This window comes from Siniperca chuatsi, linkage group LG9, assembly GCF_020085105.1.
Source record: "Siniperca chuatsi isolate FFG_IHB_CAS linkage group LG9, ASM2008510v1, whole genome shotgun sequence".
In the NCBI taxonomy this organism is placed as follows: Eukaryota; Metazoa; Chordata; class Actinopteri; order Centrarchiformes; family Sinipercidae; genus Siniperca; species Siniperca chuatsi.
The window spans coordinates 2,051,112-2,069,772 of record NC_058050.1 but is presented as its reverse complement, the minus strand read 5'-3'; the positions used below and the strand labels follow the sequence as shown (position 1 = coordinate 2,069,772).

The 18,661-nt window shown below is 43.5% G+C and overlaps 1 protein-coding gene across 1 annotated transcript in view; it reads right to left on the bottom strand.

The window, feature by feature from the left end:
• The window catches only part of si:dkey-22o22.2 (neural-cadherin), a 137,138-nt gene extending 119,666 nt beyond the window's left edge, over nucleotides 1-17,472 (bottom strand). The window contains exon 1 of the mRNA XM_044206961.1: nucleotides 15,937-17,472. Coding sequence (XP_044062896.1) covers nucleotides 15,937-16,906 — 970 coding nt within the window. The 5' untranslated portion in view covers nucleotides 16,907-17,472. The remainder of the gene's footprint in view (nucleotides 1-15,936) is intronic.
• Between the last annotated feature and the right edge of the window lie 1,189 nt (nucleotides 17,473-18,661).

Genomic DNA, 18,661 nt, shown 5'->3' with positions numbered 1-18,661 from the left:
TTTAAATTATATAGAAGTTTTATCCAGCAGAGTCCGCCTGAGTGACTGAGGTTTAAGCTTAGAGACTGAATGGCTGGACTTGTACCAGCAGCATTAACACTGTAAACAATAGAGTGAGGTAAATATATATACAGTATAGAGACGCAAAACACGTACACATGTAAACACACAAAATCAAAACACATACAAAAGCAGACACACACACACACACACACACACAGGGACATGCACATGTAAACAATCAGAAACAACTAAACAGAGTCCCAGCAACACGGTCACTGAACACACAACAAGGCATAAACAGACAAAGACACACACACACACAGCTTGGTGTTAGCATACAGTGGTGGCTGGACTGGTTGGCATGTGAGACACACACACACACAAACACACGTGGAGGACCCTCGGGGTGTGAGAGAGCAAGCGGCGGTCGTCCTGTCAGAGCTGATTTGAGGCCACGGTGTCGCAAACACAAACCTGCTTCATATTGGATTACCAGGAAGAGGTGTGTGTGTGTGATGGAGGGAGTGGACATCTACACCTTTGCTGTTGTCCCTGAAGCGCTGTGTGACTCCTAAATAAAGTTTAGTCCTTTATTGTTAATGCGGTGTGTGTGTGTGTGCGCATTTGTGTGTTTGTGGTGCTCAGGTTCATTGTCACATTACGTTTACCTCTGCGTGTGTGTTTTCACTAGGTGGAGTTTCACTTGTCAGGCCAGTAGGTCATGTATGTGTGTGTGTGTACTTCTATCTTTGTGAGGACCAGTTTGATTTGATTTAATGTTTCAGACTGTGGATGTTTTAGAGTGTGGAGGACATTTTTGGAAAGGGAGGAGTTTAAAGTGGGGACAGTTCAGTATCATGAATGTCTCTAAGTACTACACTACCCATGAGCCTCAGCCACACTGCCGTGAAGAGGTGCAAATCAGAGCTGTAGTAAATTCAAAACTAATCTCGTCGCCGTAGTTGCTGAATTCTGATTCAGTGACAGAGAGCTGATTCAACAGCTGAATGTTTTATCAGGTTTCTACAAAGTGTCATCTTACTCCTGATTTGTACCTTTGACTTTTCAGAAACAGAAACAGATATTTTCTAAAACAGTTCATCCTTTGTACTGGAGAGTTTCATGTCCATCCAAGTGCTCAAACTGTCTGTCACGCAACATTGGCTATGAGGAAACAGTCTGGACTTTTACTTCTGAAACCCTGGAAGTCTGAAATACTCACCTACTTTATATCATAGTGGTGGAAAGTAGAAATTTCATTTTAAATAATACCTGGCAGATGTGTGTTAAAATCAGGACATCAGGATCATCAGGACAACCAAAAATGACCAAAATCCGCCCCCCCTTGTTAACCTGAAAGATGCTCTGTGCTTTGTCTCGTAGTGCCGCTTTTAATAATCGCCACGATCTCGGAACATATGAACACTGGCTTTGAGCTGCTGTGGGAGGACTGAACATGTAAGAGTCTGACCATTCTTGATTAAAAGCTCTGTTTCCGCCGTCTACTTTTCTCCTTTCAGAGCACGCCATGTGAAATGATTCGAGTCCGACTCGTCTCTACTCTGCCTGTGTGTGGACCTCAGTCACTGACTCGAGTGGCGGGCCGTCTCTAGAAAAGCTGTGCTGGTTAAAATGGAAACGCTCCGTCAAAATGTAAGAATTATTCTCTACAGCAGACGGGGTAGCAACATGACAGAGGCCGGGTCAGAATTTATCAGAGCTCGCTCATAAACTGTTCTCACTTGTTATTTTTTCTAATAAAACAAATGTTTTCTCTTATTTCAGGGAGTCCTCCTCGCCCTCCAGCCAGGGGAGTGCTCCCATTGGGCCATCCCCCTTGTTAAAAATTAACAAATCGCCTACTGGTGTTCACTATCTATGAAGCTGCAGGTAACCAACTAATGCATGGTGCTGTGTCACCCTGAAATGGACCTGAGCAGGTGAAACTGAATGCAAACAAACAAGAAAAAGTGAATTATGATTGGAACACAGCTGACCTTGTTTCCTTTGGTAAGTTCTCAAACACAAAACTAACAGGCGGGAATTCTTCTATTACAAAAACTCAGACTCACTTCACTGTAAGTCAATACACACAGAGCTAAAAAGCTTCAGTGTGTGTGCATGTGTGTATTGTACATTAATTTACAGCATGTGTCTGTGTAAATATAAATATATGTAAATATGTGTCCATGTGTCGAAAGAGGCATATGGGTCAGGTACCCTGGGATCTCTGTGGGACAGCTGGTAATGAGAGTGTGTGTGTGTGTGTGTGTGTGTGTGTGTGTGTGTGTGTGTGTGTGTGTGTGTGTGTGTGTGTGTGTGTGTGGCAGATGGACTGGTCAGACTGGAACATCAGAGAAGAAACACTGCAGGACAGCCCTTCTGGTGTGACCACCATGATGCGCGCGCGCGCACACACACACACACACACACACACACACAGAGATGATACTATAACCCCCCATCATTTCCAAAGGTTCAGTTGTAGGTGACCTGATGTGTCGATTCAAATGTTTATAAAAGGCTGGAACAGAGACCTAAACTAAAACAGATTTACAAAATGATTTATAAAGTATTTGTCTAATGGTTGTTGATCAAAATATTTTTATAAGGTGGAGACAACTTGGGGAGGTGAGGGTATTTTTGGAAATATATATATGGAAATATATATATTTTCCCTCAGATAAAGCAGTAACCTGTTACACCTCCATGTAAACACTCTAAATGCCAAAAATCCACATGCAATAAAACCCCCTACTTGTGTAAATCCGTGAATGTGTTTGCTAAACATTTTTATTATCAGTACACTAAAGAGAGAAAAAATATAGAGAAAACTTTTCAGACTGCTGCTCTGAATCATCGGCGACGAGGGAGAGCAGTCAGAAATTAGATGTAAAGGATGGAGGGAGGGGGGCGTGGGGGTGTGGGTCGGTGACAGGAAGTTCAGTGTAATATTTGCTTAGACTCACAAAAATCCTGCTTTACTGCTGGAAACGAAGCTGCCTCCTGAAAATGTTGAATGTCCACAATATCTTCTCTCCTTCGGCTTAGCAAGAAGTGATAAGCAGCAAGTAAGCAAGATGTGTGTGTGTGTGTGTGTGTGTGTGAGGAGATGAAGCCATTATTAAAGCCCTTCTTCTTATTGAAGCACACTTACTGAGAGACATCAGCATCATGTGGCCCTGCTGCTGCATCTGTGGCATTAACTGGTCTAAAAGTAAAAGTGATGCTAATATTAACTTAGCTTTTACCACACAGGTTAATTTCAGCATTTAGAGTTTGTAATTCAATATTATTGTATATTATCTGTATTGTCTTAGCATTTTACTAAATTCTGTTGTCCAAATTAAAGAGGCATATTGCAATTAAAAACTAAAAACTAAACTAAATGAGTGAGAATTTTATTTGACATGGCAAGAGGTTTTTCATTGCATTGAACACACACACACACACACACAAAGCTTTTGCACACCAAGTCCGTATTTGCTGTCCGAAATTGTCGCACATTTAAAAATGAATATGACCTCATGTCGCGTCAATCACGTTTACACACCGACTCCGAAACTTTTGTCCGTCATTAAAGTTTTCGGAACAGGTTCGATTTTCTGCGTGTTTGTCGCCTCCGTCAAAAGCACAGTGTCACTTCATAACTCAGATAGCCGACTTTCAGCAGGTCGGATGGTAACGTTCAGGTGGACGATGACGACAGGGAGGAGGGTGAAATAGAGGATGAAGACAGCACACAGACAGAGAGGGAGGACAGCTCCGCACCTTCAGGTATCCGCGGTGGAGAGGAGAGCAGCAGCGTCAGGCCTCGCAGGAGCTGCAGACAGATGACGTGTCCACAAAAGCATCCTACTGCTTGACGAGTCCATTTTGTCTCATATTGTGAATTTTCGCAACTAATAGAATAATAAAACGTAGCAACAAGCAGCCCCTCTTCAAGGATGGAGAGACATGCATAAAGTATATTATTAAGTAGACAGAGTATATATTAAGTACATTTTAAGCTTCAAGACTTCCAGGCAAAGTGTAAAAGTTTCCTGTTGCCCAGGGACATGGTGGTGGTGGTGGTGGTGGTGGTGGGAGGGGTATTTTGGAGGACAGTGATCACCATTTCCCCCTGATCCCCCTGAAGAGACGAGTTCAGCGCAGATAAGCTCCACAGAGTATTTTTTAAATCGGCACTGCGACCTTGACTCGAAGCGAAGGAAGCGAGAGCCGAGAGCGTCACTTCATCTCTCTGTCCGTCCTTTCACCCGACGGAGAAACGATCTCCCCGGGGTCGGCCGCGAGGGGCGAGAGGAACCAGAGCCCGAGGGAGAGGAGGAAGAGGAAGAGAGGAGGAGGAGGAGTGTCATGGTGGAGATTGACAGGCAGGCACTCTGGAGACGTTAAGGTTGTTAACGTGATTCTCCAGCCGCAGGGATCAGTGAAGGTCATAAACTGCTGCAGGATAAAACTGACATATCGCTGCTCTTAGAAACCACTTCTAGTCTACAGTTCATCTTCGTTCTCTACTGAAAGTTTCTCCTGTCACTTATGAGTGAGTTCCGTCGTCCTCAGACTTGTGAAACTTTAAAAAGGGCAATCTTCCATATACAACCAAAGAGACAGTAAAAGTGCTTATTCTAAAAATATGAAAAAGTGACACCTTGTTTGGTCTGTCAAACTCAAATCTGTTCAAAGTTTCTTTTTGTTTGTTACGTCATCAGGATTCCCTTCACTTTCTCCATCAACAGCCCCGATTTACTAATGCAGCCGGTGGAGGTGCATACTGGTGTAAGTCCAGTCAAATGCAAACTGTAAACGTTTCATCAATAAACAGAAGTGTGTACTCGCAGCCTTTAGTGATTTCACAAATTGATTATCAAGTTCAAACTCCAGTTTAATTAACACAAATGACAAAACCCTGCCACCTGTTCATTTGCAAATAGAAAATTACTGGATCTTGTATTCGTTGATAATTATTGCTCAAAACCAGACTGCTGCCATGCAGAGAAAACACGAGTGGGCCAAGCCGACCAATCGCAGTCGCTTGTTGTCTCTAGGTGAAGACTTTAATTTGATGCGAATACTTTTACTTAAGTAAGATTTTGAATGCAGGACTTTTACTTGAGTATTTTTACACTGTGATATTTCTACTTTAACTTAAGTAAAAATGAGCTTCTTCTTAGCTTCATACTTCTTAATGCGGAAGTATGGATGAAGCTTTAGTAAATTCACTTCCTCTACCTGTTATTTCCCTTAAATGCATCTGCAACTAGCAGAGAGACGCGCCTCGCAAACACTCGCAAAAATGACACGCACACTGCGGCTCCAGCTGGAATTGCGCAAAAGCCTTCGCGAACCTGGCCCGATAAGACTCCAGCCGCACAGACAGCTCCATCCATCTTTTCATCTATCCATCATTTATCTGTTTATCCTCCCTCAGCTGAGAGAACAACAGTAGCAGCAGAGTGTTATGGGAGACAATTAGCGAGGACACGTCAGCACACACATGAACAGACACAATGATGTGTAACAGCCCTGAGGGTGTGTGTGTGTGTGTGTGTGTGTGTTTGCATTCTGGGGGAGGGGGTTAACATACAGAAAACAGATGTGTAACATCTCTCACATGCATGTTAACACACACAGCTGAGGTCATTGTTTATTTGTCCGTTTGTGTGCTTTGCTCTGCGCGTGTGTCTGTAAATAGTTGATCGGATGGAGGCAGAGAGTTTGTTTTTTGAAGGATTTATTTTCTGAAGAACATCATTGTTGTTCAGTTACTGAAGGAGTAGTAAAGTCTGAGTCTGACTGCAGATTCTTCTTCATCCCTCCATCCCTCAGCAGAGAGAGAGAGAGAGAGACAGAGGGGAGGAGGAAGTCAGTTTGTATTATCAGTGTGCGTCGGTGCAGGACAGCGAGAAGAACAGCTCGACTAAACCAGAGAGAAAAGACGTCTCTGTTCACTCCTGTTATATAATCCCTCTTCACACTCTGAAGCTCCATCTGAACAAGTCCTGTCATTATCACTGAGTGTTAAGTCTTATTTTCTTATAAGGAAAAACATCTGACACAGTTCCACAAGTGCTTAGAAATATCCGTACCAGCCCTGCTTACACAGATCGAAGCTTACGCTCACTATGAACAGTAAAAACACAATGCTACATCTCAAATACAGTTGTGCAAATTCACATCAAAAGCAAGACGTCAGCGGTGCATGAGCACTACTGAAGCGTCCATCTGTTCAATGCACAATGACTCCGACCTCTGTTACGTGTTACTGTTCTCAGAACCAGCTGTCTGGTCTTCACCCTGCTGATTTATGTAAGAAATTTACTGGACAGAAAAAGTTTTAGAGACAAGCCAATACTGTGCGATTCTTGCAGTTTTCTTGGCTAATCAACAGCATTTAGACCATCACTGGCACAAGACCAGGAGCTGCCATTGTCTCTGACTGGACGTTCAATGCAGGTGGAGCGGCTAAAGGTCAAACAACGAGCTGCAGAATGGAAACAAGGATCGAGAGGACAGTTGGAAACAGCTGGAAATACGGAGAGGGATGGAGAAAGTGTGTGTGTGATGACGACCACACACACACTTTCTCCACACACACGCAGGCCACATCCTTGATCACCACTTTGCTCTACTCAGGGTATCACAGGAGACCCTGTGGCGTATGCGTGTGTGTGTGTATGTGTGTCCTCTGATGTCTGCTCCAGACTTTCATTAATTAACACAGATGAAGGCTTCTCAAGATCTGATACTTGGCTGTGTGTGTGTGTGTGTGTGTGTTTGAGAGACAGAATAAGTTAGTGTGTATGATGTTATGATACACTGCATATGTATTCAATCTTAGTAAAACTGTAAAACTTTCAGCACAGCAGGTAAGAAGTGTGTGTGTTGAGCTCTATAGGGGGGAGCTGTGTGTGTGTTTGCATGTGTTTGACAGGAGCAGTTAACCAGGTGTGTTTCCAGTTGGGAGCTCTGTGGGACGCATCTGTACTGCTTCATGTTTGTGTGTGTGTGTGTGTGACAGGATCAGGTGTTTCCAAGTTGTTTTATACGGGTCGTGGCACCTCACTACTTACTTTCGCACCTCCATTTTATCATCCATCCCTCTGTATGAAGGTTAACGTGCCTTAAAAAATCTCATGTTTGTTCTCTGACCATAAATTCCACCACTATAATGTATAAACCACATGCTAATCTCCATAGTATACTAATTTGGCAATTAGTATAATATACTTATTATACAAGACATCCACAGAAGGACTTCAGTCAAGCTGCTGCATTGATATATACTAATATATATATATATAGTTAAAGGAATATATTTGTGAAATATTTGCTTTCTTTCTGAGAGTGAGGCATGAGATCAATATTAATCTCATGTCTGTGTGTTAAGTTCAGAGCTAGAGTCAGGATGTGGTTAGCCTAGCTTAGCATAAAGACTGGAAGCAGGGGGAAACGCTAGCCTGGCTCTGTCTCACCAAGAAATAGTTTCAGCATGAATCTCCGCCTAAAACCACAAATTAAACACATGAAATATTAAACAGATACATGTTAATGATAATAACTGCTGATTTATAACTGATCACTGAAGACCATACCAGCAAAAAAAATTAGTTACATTTCTGTTTATACATTTACATAAGTTACTTTTCAAATTGGTCTAAATTAATATTTAACAATTAAATAACTCCACATTGTGTGCATGTAGCATGTCATGTGTTGCGTATTGTTGCCGTCTGGATGGGATGACCTTGTCCTACTTGGTGATTGGTGAGCGGCCTCGCCTGAGGCTACTGCTGATTGGCTGTCAATAAGCTATTAGGACAACAGATATATAGAAATAAAGAGGAACAGAGTGGTGGAAAGGTAGAGGGGGGATGAGGACAGAAAGGAAACATGACTAACAATTTAAAGTCCTGCTAGCGTCCCCTAGAGGCTGTGATCTTCATTACAGCCACAATGTGAAAGTGTTGGACAGAACAAACAACTTACTGATGACTTAGCTATCCTGACAGCCTTGCCAACAGTACTCTTAGAGCATGACAAATCTGTTCGGGGGACACAAATGTTGTTTCTAGTATTCTGGTCATTTAGATGTAAGATGTAAGTGTAAGAACTGGAGTCAGGCCTAGCTTAGCATAATAACTGGAAGCACAGGGAAACAGCTAGCCCGGCTCTGTCCAGTTCAGTCTAGTCTTTGTGCTAAGCTAGGCTAAACACGTCCTGGACCTATGAAACTGATATCCATCTTCTCATCTCAGTCTGGAAAAGACTTCCTAAAGTGTTAGAGACTTCTTTTAATATTTCCCACTGGTAAAGCTAACTAATGTGTCAGCTAAATAATGTTGGCTAAAACACGTTTTAGCTAATTAGCAACTGAAGTCTGTGTTTTTAGGGGTTAGGAAATCAATAAAAACACCTAGGAATGGTAAGAATACCACCTGTACATAATGAATGCGTTAAAATAAATATTAGGTTGATAGCTAATATTAGCATTACTTTTGATAAGGCCATAGCGAGCATGTTTGAGAGTCTCACCTGCCGTACCACCAGACTACAGAGCAGCTTCTTCCCTCAGGCTGAGAGACTCCTCAACTCCACCTCATCCTTCGCACTCCACCATAAATAAATGACATGGAACTTTCTGTTATGCTGGTTTTGCACATTACCATGCCACCACCTTCGTTGTGCTGCTTCTATTTTTTATTCTATTCTAATTTTAAATATTTGTATATATGCTGTGTGTGTAGCTTGAAGGGGGCTACAACTTTAATTTTATTGTGCAGCCCTGCGTTGTATGTATGACAAATAAAAAATGTACCTTGAACCTTGAGGTTTTAATAATCATTACAGCGAAAACTAACAATTGCAGTGGATATATTCAGTGTGTTTTCTTGATTGAGCCAGGCTAGCAGATTCCCCCTGCTACCAGTCTTTGTGCTAAGCTAGGCTAAACACATCCTGGACCTAACTCTGCACTGTACGCACAGACATGTAGCTGATGTCCATCCTCTCATCTGGGGAAGATATCGAGCCACTGTAAAAAGTTCAGACTGTTCCTTTAACCCCTTAGTTCATCAGCTTTTGAATTGTTTTTAAAAAATTTAACGAGCTGCAGTGTTTGTGTGATTCAAAACTATTATGCTAAATTTGAGGAATATGGAACATTATTTGTGTGTGTTGCTGCTTTGTTGCCTTTTAAAAAGGTCATTCTGGGGAGCTTCAGTGAGTGGTCACAATCATTTGTCCTGCAGCTATACACACACACACAAACACACTGAAATACCAACAAACAAACATGCATATCGAGACTGGTGTGATCAATGTATGTGACATTGACAAACACACAATCACTGTGAAGCTCAGCAGCCTCGAGGACATGCAGTCCTATAGTGTTTGGTGTCTCTCACACACACACACACACACACACACACACACACACACGGTGCGATGGGAGGTTGCTTCGGGCCTCAGGCTAAATCCAGAAATAAAGACAATAGAAGTGTGTGTGTGTGTGTGTCACCTCAGGGCTGCCAAGCACAGAAAATCTGTAGGAAAGCCTGACAGACCAGGACCATGTTTGTGGAATAATGCGTATTTGTGTGTGTGTGTGTGTGTGTATGCACAAACACACACTTTGACTAAAACAATTAATAATAGTTAACAGTGAGGCTGCAGTTTAATGAGGGAACAGGCCCGTCGGTGTGCAGGCAGCTGCATTAATTGCAGCCCAACAGGAACAATTTTCTCATTTAAATATGCAAATAAACACATTCATTACAGTTAATGGGACAGAAAAGAATAAAAGGTCTGTGCTCTCAGAAGTTTGGCTGAGTCACAGTCGGTTTTCTCAAGCTGTGTTCACATTTTATTCATTTCACAGTGATTTCTGCTTCAGTTTGCTTAGTTTGTCCAGGGTTTGATAGCATTTTATCAAATCTGAATTCAGTAATCTTACAGGTTTAGCCAGAGTCGGGTTAGTCACGGCCCCGCCCCTCTAGCGGCAGTAAATATCGGACCCATTTTTCACAAACCACATATCTTCCAAACATTCTGACACTAAGATGGCATTTTTCAGACAGACAAATCAGGAGAAAATTAACTTTGATCGAGGCTTCTCGCGAGACCTGGCAACATCTCTTCCCTAACCGGCGGTCTGGTTTCACTGCAGTGCTGCCGACGTCGCTTTCCGAGCGGATAAACAGACATTTTAAAAAGGGACTTGTGTTTCTTTATTTAATAACACTATTATTGCTATCATTATTTAACTGGGGAGAGGTGACCACGCCCACTCAGGAGACAGGAAGTGTATACCATTTCATACCATTGGCACTGCCTGTAATACGTTATCTTCTGTTATGGAGTATCTTTGGTTTAGCTTTCAACATTTGTAAGTAATCAAATTTATATAGAATATACTAAATAAGAATAAGAATATACTAAAACTCAAAGATTCAACTGAGAACTGTATTCAGCTGTTTCTGGTTGAGAAAGCAGAACTACAACAGTGTGGCAGCCTAATTAATGTTGACAACCTGTAGCTACAACTTAAAATGAGGTGAGCAGGAGAAGATGTAAAACGCTGATTGAATGTATCTGACACACAGAGCTGTTAAGTTGATAAGCTTAAAATATTTATTGGATATGCTTGAAAGTTTAACTCGGAGTTTCCCACTCCTGAAGCTGATGTGACGTGACTGACTCGATCGCTCGCTGTTGTTCTTGTTGAACTACAAAAAGATGTGAGCGTGGCATTTCTTTCTCCAACAGATCATCTTTGGCGAGTACAGACGCCGGCTTGCACAAAGCACAAGACAAGTTTCATTTTGGCTTCTGGGCAAGTTACTCATGAAATTAACATTAATTAGCTGCCACTGATATAATCAGATACAGCAGAAGTGTCAGTCAGCAAAGACTAAAGATCTGAAACCTGCTCCCTCAAAGTTTCTTACAATGATCTTTGTTTGTTTATTAAAAAAAACAGCAACGGGGGATCAAAGGTTCGATAAGCAATATGTTCCTGTTGAAGCTGAACAAATCCGGCCGTTTTATCAGCCTGGAGCCAAAACAGAACTGGATGTCAGAACCCGACCCCGTCATCACCGAGTAACAGCACTGCGAACGTGCTCATCGAGACCGAGAATATGAACCAGCCAAATACAAGACGTGGCCACAAAGCACAAAAAGAGACGAATGCAGATCATCCAACATGTTCTCATGGCCATTAATTAAATCCAGTTCTTAAATATCGTATGAAAACCTGACAACAAAGATTCTGTCAGATCTATTTTTGAAATTAAATGTGTTGGGAGAAATGATTGTGGCTGCAGATAAACTCCCTGGTTTTGTTATTACTCCACCAAATCCCCAAATTTCTGCCCATTTCCTGCTCACGGCTGATGTTTTGAAGCTCAGCTGTGGGCTGGGAGGAAATATGGGGATTCTGGAGGTGCTTTAACAAAATCAGGGCATGCAGAGCGCGATGTGAAAGGTTCTAACAGTGATCTGCAACTGGGCTCTGGTATGCAAAAAGCCATTTTCTGCTTGTCCACAAAAACTGTGGTGAAAACGCAGCACCACATTCACCAGCTCGCCTTCATCACAGACTGACATAGATGCTTTATTACATTTTACTTCATTAATCTGTCTACATGTTTCTGACTGTTTTCATGTTGCTCATTATCTTTACTTCAAATCCATCAGTTCAAATGCACATACAGTTTAAATAAGTAGAGGTAACTAGTGTGCACGGACACAGGAGCAAAGTGGCCTGAAGTCATGGCCTGCACACATAAACAAGACGACAAACAAGAGTGTGTGTGTGTGTGTGTGAGAGAGAGCGTGTGTGTTTCCTATACATTTATTGTATGTCAAGGATAAAACCAGTGAGTAGTCGCTGCCATCTGCAGTGATGGATGACCTGCCAGAGAGAGAGACCTGTGTGTGTGCAGATGTCTGTGTGTGGTGCGAGGGTCACATGTGTACAATTTATTATATACAGGAGCTGAAGTCTGTGTGGGAGTGCGTGTATGTGTGTTTTCATTATAGACTAACTACTGCTCAGTGTCTGAGCATCCTGTGACACCTGGAGGGGGTCCCAGTGTATACTGTTTGTATATTTCATGATTGGATCTCTGTAAATATTATAAAGAGTTCGGTCTCGACCTGCTCTGTAGGAAAAGTGCAATGAGAGAACTTCTGTTATGAATTGGCGCTCTATAAATAAAATTTAATTGAATAAACAACTCCATCTGTGATTCAATTAGAAATGTTACTAAAAATATGTTACTAAAAAGTGTGAACTTTTCTTGAATGATCTGTTAAAATATTATCTTTTATTAAATTGTTAAAAGTTTTATTTTGCATATGTTTTATATTTAATGGTACTTCAAATTTCAATGCGACTTTCCAAATATGCAGAGGAGGAACAGAAACATGCAGGTAAAACGTTTTAATTAGCCTATATTTATATTTTGCACAACTATAAACAACTATAACCTTTGGTTCTGGTGTCATGTCCATACATAATACCATTACGTTTAAGTCTCAAGTCCTGATTTGTGTGACTTTAAAGTCCAAGTCTACAGCTCTAAGTATTTCTATTACTTTTGTTTACAGCAGCCACAGTGTGACTATGTCCTGCGCTACTATAAAAATTATAATGATTAATAAAAGAGGAGTGAGTGTTTTGAGGATGAAACTTAAATAAACAGAGTAGAGGAAGATCTGACGGAGACACAATGACCCAGCAGGTCCAGAGGGGGAACTGATGTTACTTGTTGAGTCTCAGATTTACTGGAGTGACTCTGCTCAGACTGCAAACAGTGTAAACTATAGAGAATCTGCCGAGCCAGCTGGCCAATCAGAGGCCAGCGTGCTGAGTGTGACTTCCACCGACCGCTGCTGCTCAGACCTCGTTCCCACAGATCAAAATCACAACCACGGCCGACGAAAGACAGGTCGCCTCAATCAGCCGGCCAGTTTACAGCATGCTCAGCGCCGTGTCGACCAAGTCTCTCACTCACTCACACACACACACACACACACACACAAACCAGAGCCGACCTGAGCTCAGCAGTCTGCTTTAACACAAACAAAGCTTCCTGTCGGAGGCTCCGGGCCGTGTGTTCAGACCTGGGAGAGCTCCAGGTGAGCAAACACAACTAATTTCTGCAAATAAACAGCGGAGATGCAGTTTGGATCGACTGATTAGCCAGATCGGACCAGAACACCGAGACACCGCCGCCGTCCAGATGTGGGGAGTTTAGGCTCTTGGTTAAACATTTACTTTTTTTGGGGGGTCAATCACTACGGCATCTGGACGTCGTTTCATCCTGTCAAACAACTCCAGTGACACTGAATCACTTCAGTTTCATATTGACTGGTTTAATACTGATTATTAAATATTTCTAAGAGTTTGTTTAAGTCGCCCTGAAGCTCCAGATGGACGGGGTTCACCTTTCAGTGCAGAACTGTTTGGGGTGGGCAGGTTCCCACTGACAGAGGAGTATTCTGAAAGCTGTGTTTGGATGAGTTTAGTCAAGTATTAAAGGGTTATTTCATTTTCCTCTCTTCCCTCTGGTGGTTTCTGTCCAGTCAGGTAGCTTAGGTTTTACTATCCAGGTTTTAAGATATCTGTTTCTGCGACTTCTCGCTCCACCCTGACACAACGGAGGTCAATGGAATTTAGCTTGTGGGGCCCACAGCATTAAAACATTACATTTAAAAGAGCGTCCGAATCAGCGTTCCTGTTCGTAACACAACATTCAACAGTTTTTATCATCAGAACTATTTTTTGGTAGAAAGTAGTTCCAATTCAGATGTGTTTTTCTTCATTTGTCATGAAGGGAGAGTAAGTCTCTTTTTGTAGTTTGGTTGAACTAATCCTTTAAATCATCAGCCCCATGATCTTTTGTGGTTTTACTGAGATTATTGCAGCCAAATGAGACAAAGCTGGAATCGTAACATGTAACGTCACATGCAGAGTTAAAACGGTCTTAGAAGTAAATGTGAGCAGCTCCTGTAATAATCCGATCAGTTAGGAAAATGAGGAAAGGGGACTGTTTTGCCCTGAATTCAGCCTGACAGGCAGAGCTTCCTCCAAATTAGCTCTATAAATCAATCCGTTTAAAGTATCAGGTTATTCAGAAGGTTAGTTGGTTACGTTTTTTTTTTTTTTTGGAAAACTTCACTTTGGTTTTTTGAAGCTTGACCAAGTTAATTAAGAAGTTTCTTTAAACCATGACGATGAGTGATTACAGTGCATACTGTATGTGAGTATTGTATTACTGTAAGACTGACTTAAAAAAGAAATCCAAACCTATCCTTTAAGTTGCACAATCTCAGCCAAACCTTACACAGTAATAAACTGCTGTACAAATACAGCCCAATTCTTACAGTAATGTCCCGTTCTTCCTGAAAACAGAGAAATACTGTACATCGATGCTTTTTGGATCCAAAAACTAATATATTAGCAGTAGTCTCCTGTAAGATAAGAAGCCACATGCAACCAGACATAACCGTTCATGCTCCCTCCTGGAATCAAACGAAAAGGTCAGTAATATCATACTGAGAAAATAAAATTACGTTTGTGCATCTGGCAAAAAAGCTATTTTGTGGTTTAGATATGAGGAACTTGTTGAGTGAACTTTATTAATCCAAACGGGAAACCGCAGCGTCACAGCGGCCAAGTTAAACAGAGCAAAAACAAACACTGCACTTCTGTCCAATGCTTTTAACCATTTAAATAATCAGCTTCAACCAAGGTCAAATACAGGCTTCTGGAGAAGATTCAGTCCTGTACAGCAGGAGAGAGAGAGTGTTAACAGTATTTTTAAAAGTAAAATTTGTGTGTGAAGTGAGTTGAGGTGTGTTTACTCTGCTCACCTCACACACTAAACACTGTCAATTCTGTTTGTCCTTTAACGACCTGCTGGCTACACACACACTCTCTCTCTCTCTCTCTTTGTAAATGTGTGTTTGTGTCTCCCTCTCACACAAACACACACACTTGGCGATGATGTGAGGAGTGCTGTAAGGAATGAATGAAAGAGTGGAAAGTAGACTGTGACGGTTGAGGTCGATTCAAACTCTGCTGGAAACGAGCCAACACACACACACACACACACCTCGATGAATAAACCCACTCAGTCCTTAAATGACACTTCTGCAATAAACTTTAGAGGAAACTCACTGCTGCGCTGTTAGACAAACTATAGAAAAATCAGGCAGTAACAGTATTAAAGGGCCACACATGTTGCAGCTTGTTCACTAAGTCTGCTGACCTTTGACCCCACCACTTATAAACTCCTGGTGAGGGCCCTGCACAAATCCTAGGAAACAATATCAGAGCCAGAGGATATAACCAAATCATTTAAACACATTTCCTTCTGGTTTAGCTGCACAGTTTGTCTTTCCTCCCAATTAAACCAACTGTTATGCTATAAATCCACCTCTGGAACCCAACCAGCACGTTTGACCCGCAACTGGCCACGCAAAATATTCTGCTAGCTGCCTTTTTCAAAGCAGACAGGATATTTTAAAATGATAGAAGAGGCAGGGATTATTCTAAGAGTTGCTGACACCTAAGATGTCTTCTGATATGAAACTAGAGGGTACAGATGACTTGATGGCGACGTTTAAAATCGCAGTTTTTGGGAGCAGAATAATTTTCTGAAGATGTATTTAAGAAGCATAATGAAAAAATAAATTCCACATACACAAGTCTACTTAAACTTAATTGCATAACGTTGCTGTAAATGAGCAGAGATTACCAAACTGAGCAGTAAACCATCATCAGCTTCATCATTAAATCCAACAGCATGTAAAACCTTGATGATGCAGCAGCGTCACCAGAGTCTCGAACCATCAGAACTGCAGGTCAACTCCGTCTCGTTTGCGCTTTTACGCACGAAAAGAAATAAGCCTTCTTACCTCGGACGTTCTGGATCTTCACCACCACCTCGGCGGGCTCCCGCAGGCTGCGCGCCAGGTACAGGCGCCCCGAGTCCCGCTCGATTTGGACCGGCGAGTCGGCCTCGGACATCACCTCGAACCACCGCTGCTCGAACTTCTGGTCCGGCACCGTGAACACCAGGTCCCCGACTCTGACGTGGTCCGGGACGGTCACGGTGTAGGTCAGCTCTTCGGACAGAGCCCGGGGCCTCCGCCGCGCTCTGCTGGAGCGGCGGACGTTGATGCGCAAGAACACCGGCTCACCTATCAGCACCACATCTCCGCTGTCATTCACGAAAAGGCGCAGAGTCACCTGGCTGACACCCAGGAGGGACCCGACCAGCCTCACCTGCCCGGTTTGTGGAACCACGTGGAGCAGGTGAGACTCCGGTGACGCGTAAAAAGTGACGCGTCCGTTCCTCTCCGCGTCGCCGTCCTTCGCGTCAAAGCGGACCAGGTCGGTACCGAGCGGCGTCAGTTCGTCCACTTCAACCGTCTGGTTCCCGCTGGTGAACCGGGGGATGTTGTCGTTCCTGTCCGACACTTCGACCTGGACGGCGGCCGGTCTCCTCAGACACTGCGGCGGCAGCTCCACAGTCAGCTCGTACATCGCTATAAACTCCCGGTCCAGAGCTTTGGCGGAGACCAAACCCAGATGCCCCCGGTGGTCCCGGTGCCCACGGTAGCGAACAAGCCTAAAATCGGACGCGTAATCCCCCACCAGGCTGGCATTCAGGTCCGCACCGGGGCAGCCGCTGGCTCCCAGCAGCAACACCATCCCGGCCACCGGCGTCCCAGCCGGGGAGTTCTCGGCTATTTGTCCGAAGTAGCGCGCTGGATGCCGGGGCTGCGCGGACAGACACACCGCTGAGGCATGTAGCAGCAGCAGCGGGAGCAGGTGGAAGAGAAGGTTGTGCAGGAGAACCGCTCCGGTTGCAGCTCTGGTCATGTTTCCATCAAACCCGTTGCAGTTGGAGAAGACAGCAAAGCGTCCGGCAGAGCCACAAGAGCGGATCTGTCTCTTACAGTGATCCACTAAGAAGGATTTTACGCGTAAATATTTCTTTGCGAGAAACAGCCAAGTTCCCTGATGCAGGGAAGCACTGATTTACGTATAATGTCTCTAATTAACTCCTTAATCCGTTTTGGTGAGTGAAGGAAAGAGCTCAAAGTCCATCCACTGCGCAAAGGGAAAACATCAGTGACAGCATGCAGCCGATATTCCTCTCCAGTTAATAATTCAAATGAAAAATTATTTTACGCACAAGTGGAAGAAGAGCAGTCTTTTCTTCTCCGTTGCTGCTGGTAAAAATGTGGGAACATCAGCAGACAGTTCAGTTATTTTCCGTACAGATGTTGAGGATGATGAAGTTGCTGCAGAGTATTCGGAGCTTCTCCACCGGAGGATGGAGCAGACTGCTGGGCACAGAGACCCCCAGCAGACTCCATGTGGATCCGTCGGCACCGCCCACCCAGGAGGAGAGAGACCAATCAGGTAGCAGGAACGGGTCTGACTGACAGGCCGCAGGACCCGCCCACTGACATGCTGAGTCAGGTGACGGAGAGAGGGAGAGTAAAGGTGACATCCCCATATCTCCCATCCTGGTTTTGACCCATGTGAGACCCTTTTCACATCAGACCCGATGACCCGCGAGGTGTGAGGTGCAGGTCAGTCAGAAATAAGAGACTGTTTTCTACAGAGCAGCTAAACCTGCAGGCTGAGTCACTCAATGTTTTCAGTATGAGACTACTGAAAAAACATTAACAGGTCTGCTGTAAAACCTTTTGCAGCTTACACAGTGGCAACTAGATATTATACAATTCCTTTCACATTCATCTTTCCCCATGCAACAGAAGAACGTCATTTGTCACATAACTAACCAATCAGAAGCTTCTGAAGCTGTGTCTTTAGGGCGGGGCTGATGCACCTTTGTGTGAAATGAAGGAAAGTGTTTTAGTACTTTACAGGAACATGTGCAAGATGCTATCAATTTTGACCAAAGCTAGTAACATTCCCATCAGCCTCAGCTGTACTTTGTGTTTAGTGCAGTTAGCTAACGGAGATGGTGAACATGATAAACATCAGCATGTTAGCTCATAGCACCGCTGTGCCGAAGTCTCAGAGCCGCCACGAGCACGTCTGTAGACTTGATTATTTTTGCCGTTCTAAGTTGTATAGCAGGCCTTTGTCAGTGTAACAGCAGTGATGTGCTGTGGGTGGCATCTCAGACTGTATGTAAAGATGGACGCGTGTCCACTTCCTCCCACTGTACAAAAATGAAGCCAAAACATCCCGGATATGGGAGCCGCCATCTTGCGACGTCATTTGGAGCCTGAGTGTGCGCAGTCGTGATCGGGGTTGGAGCCGCCGTATCGAGGTCCTGCCGACTCAATTGCGAGCAGGCTCAGCTGTCAATCATGGCGCGAAACCCCCTTTTTGTAGCATCAAATAAATAGTTAAAACCAAAACTTTAAAGAAAAATGGACACTTTAACAAAACATCAGCATGTTAACTACCTGAACTGACAGAAACCATCTTTGGGGAAAAATGTATTTGAGCTTTCAGTTTGGCTCATGTCCCATCCGCTAACACGGAGGGGGCGGGGCTTATACTACAGCCAGCCACCAGGGGGCGATCGAGATGTCTTGGCTTGACTTCTGGGGAGCTGTCATGTCGTCCATCTTTAGATACAGTCTGTGGGTG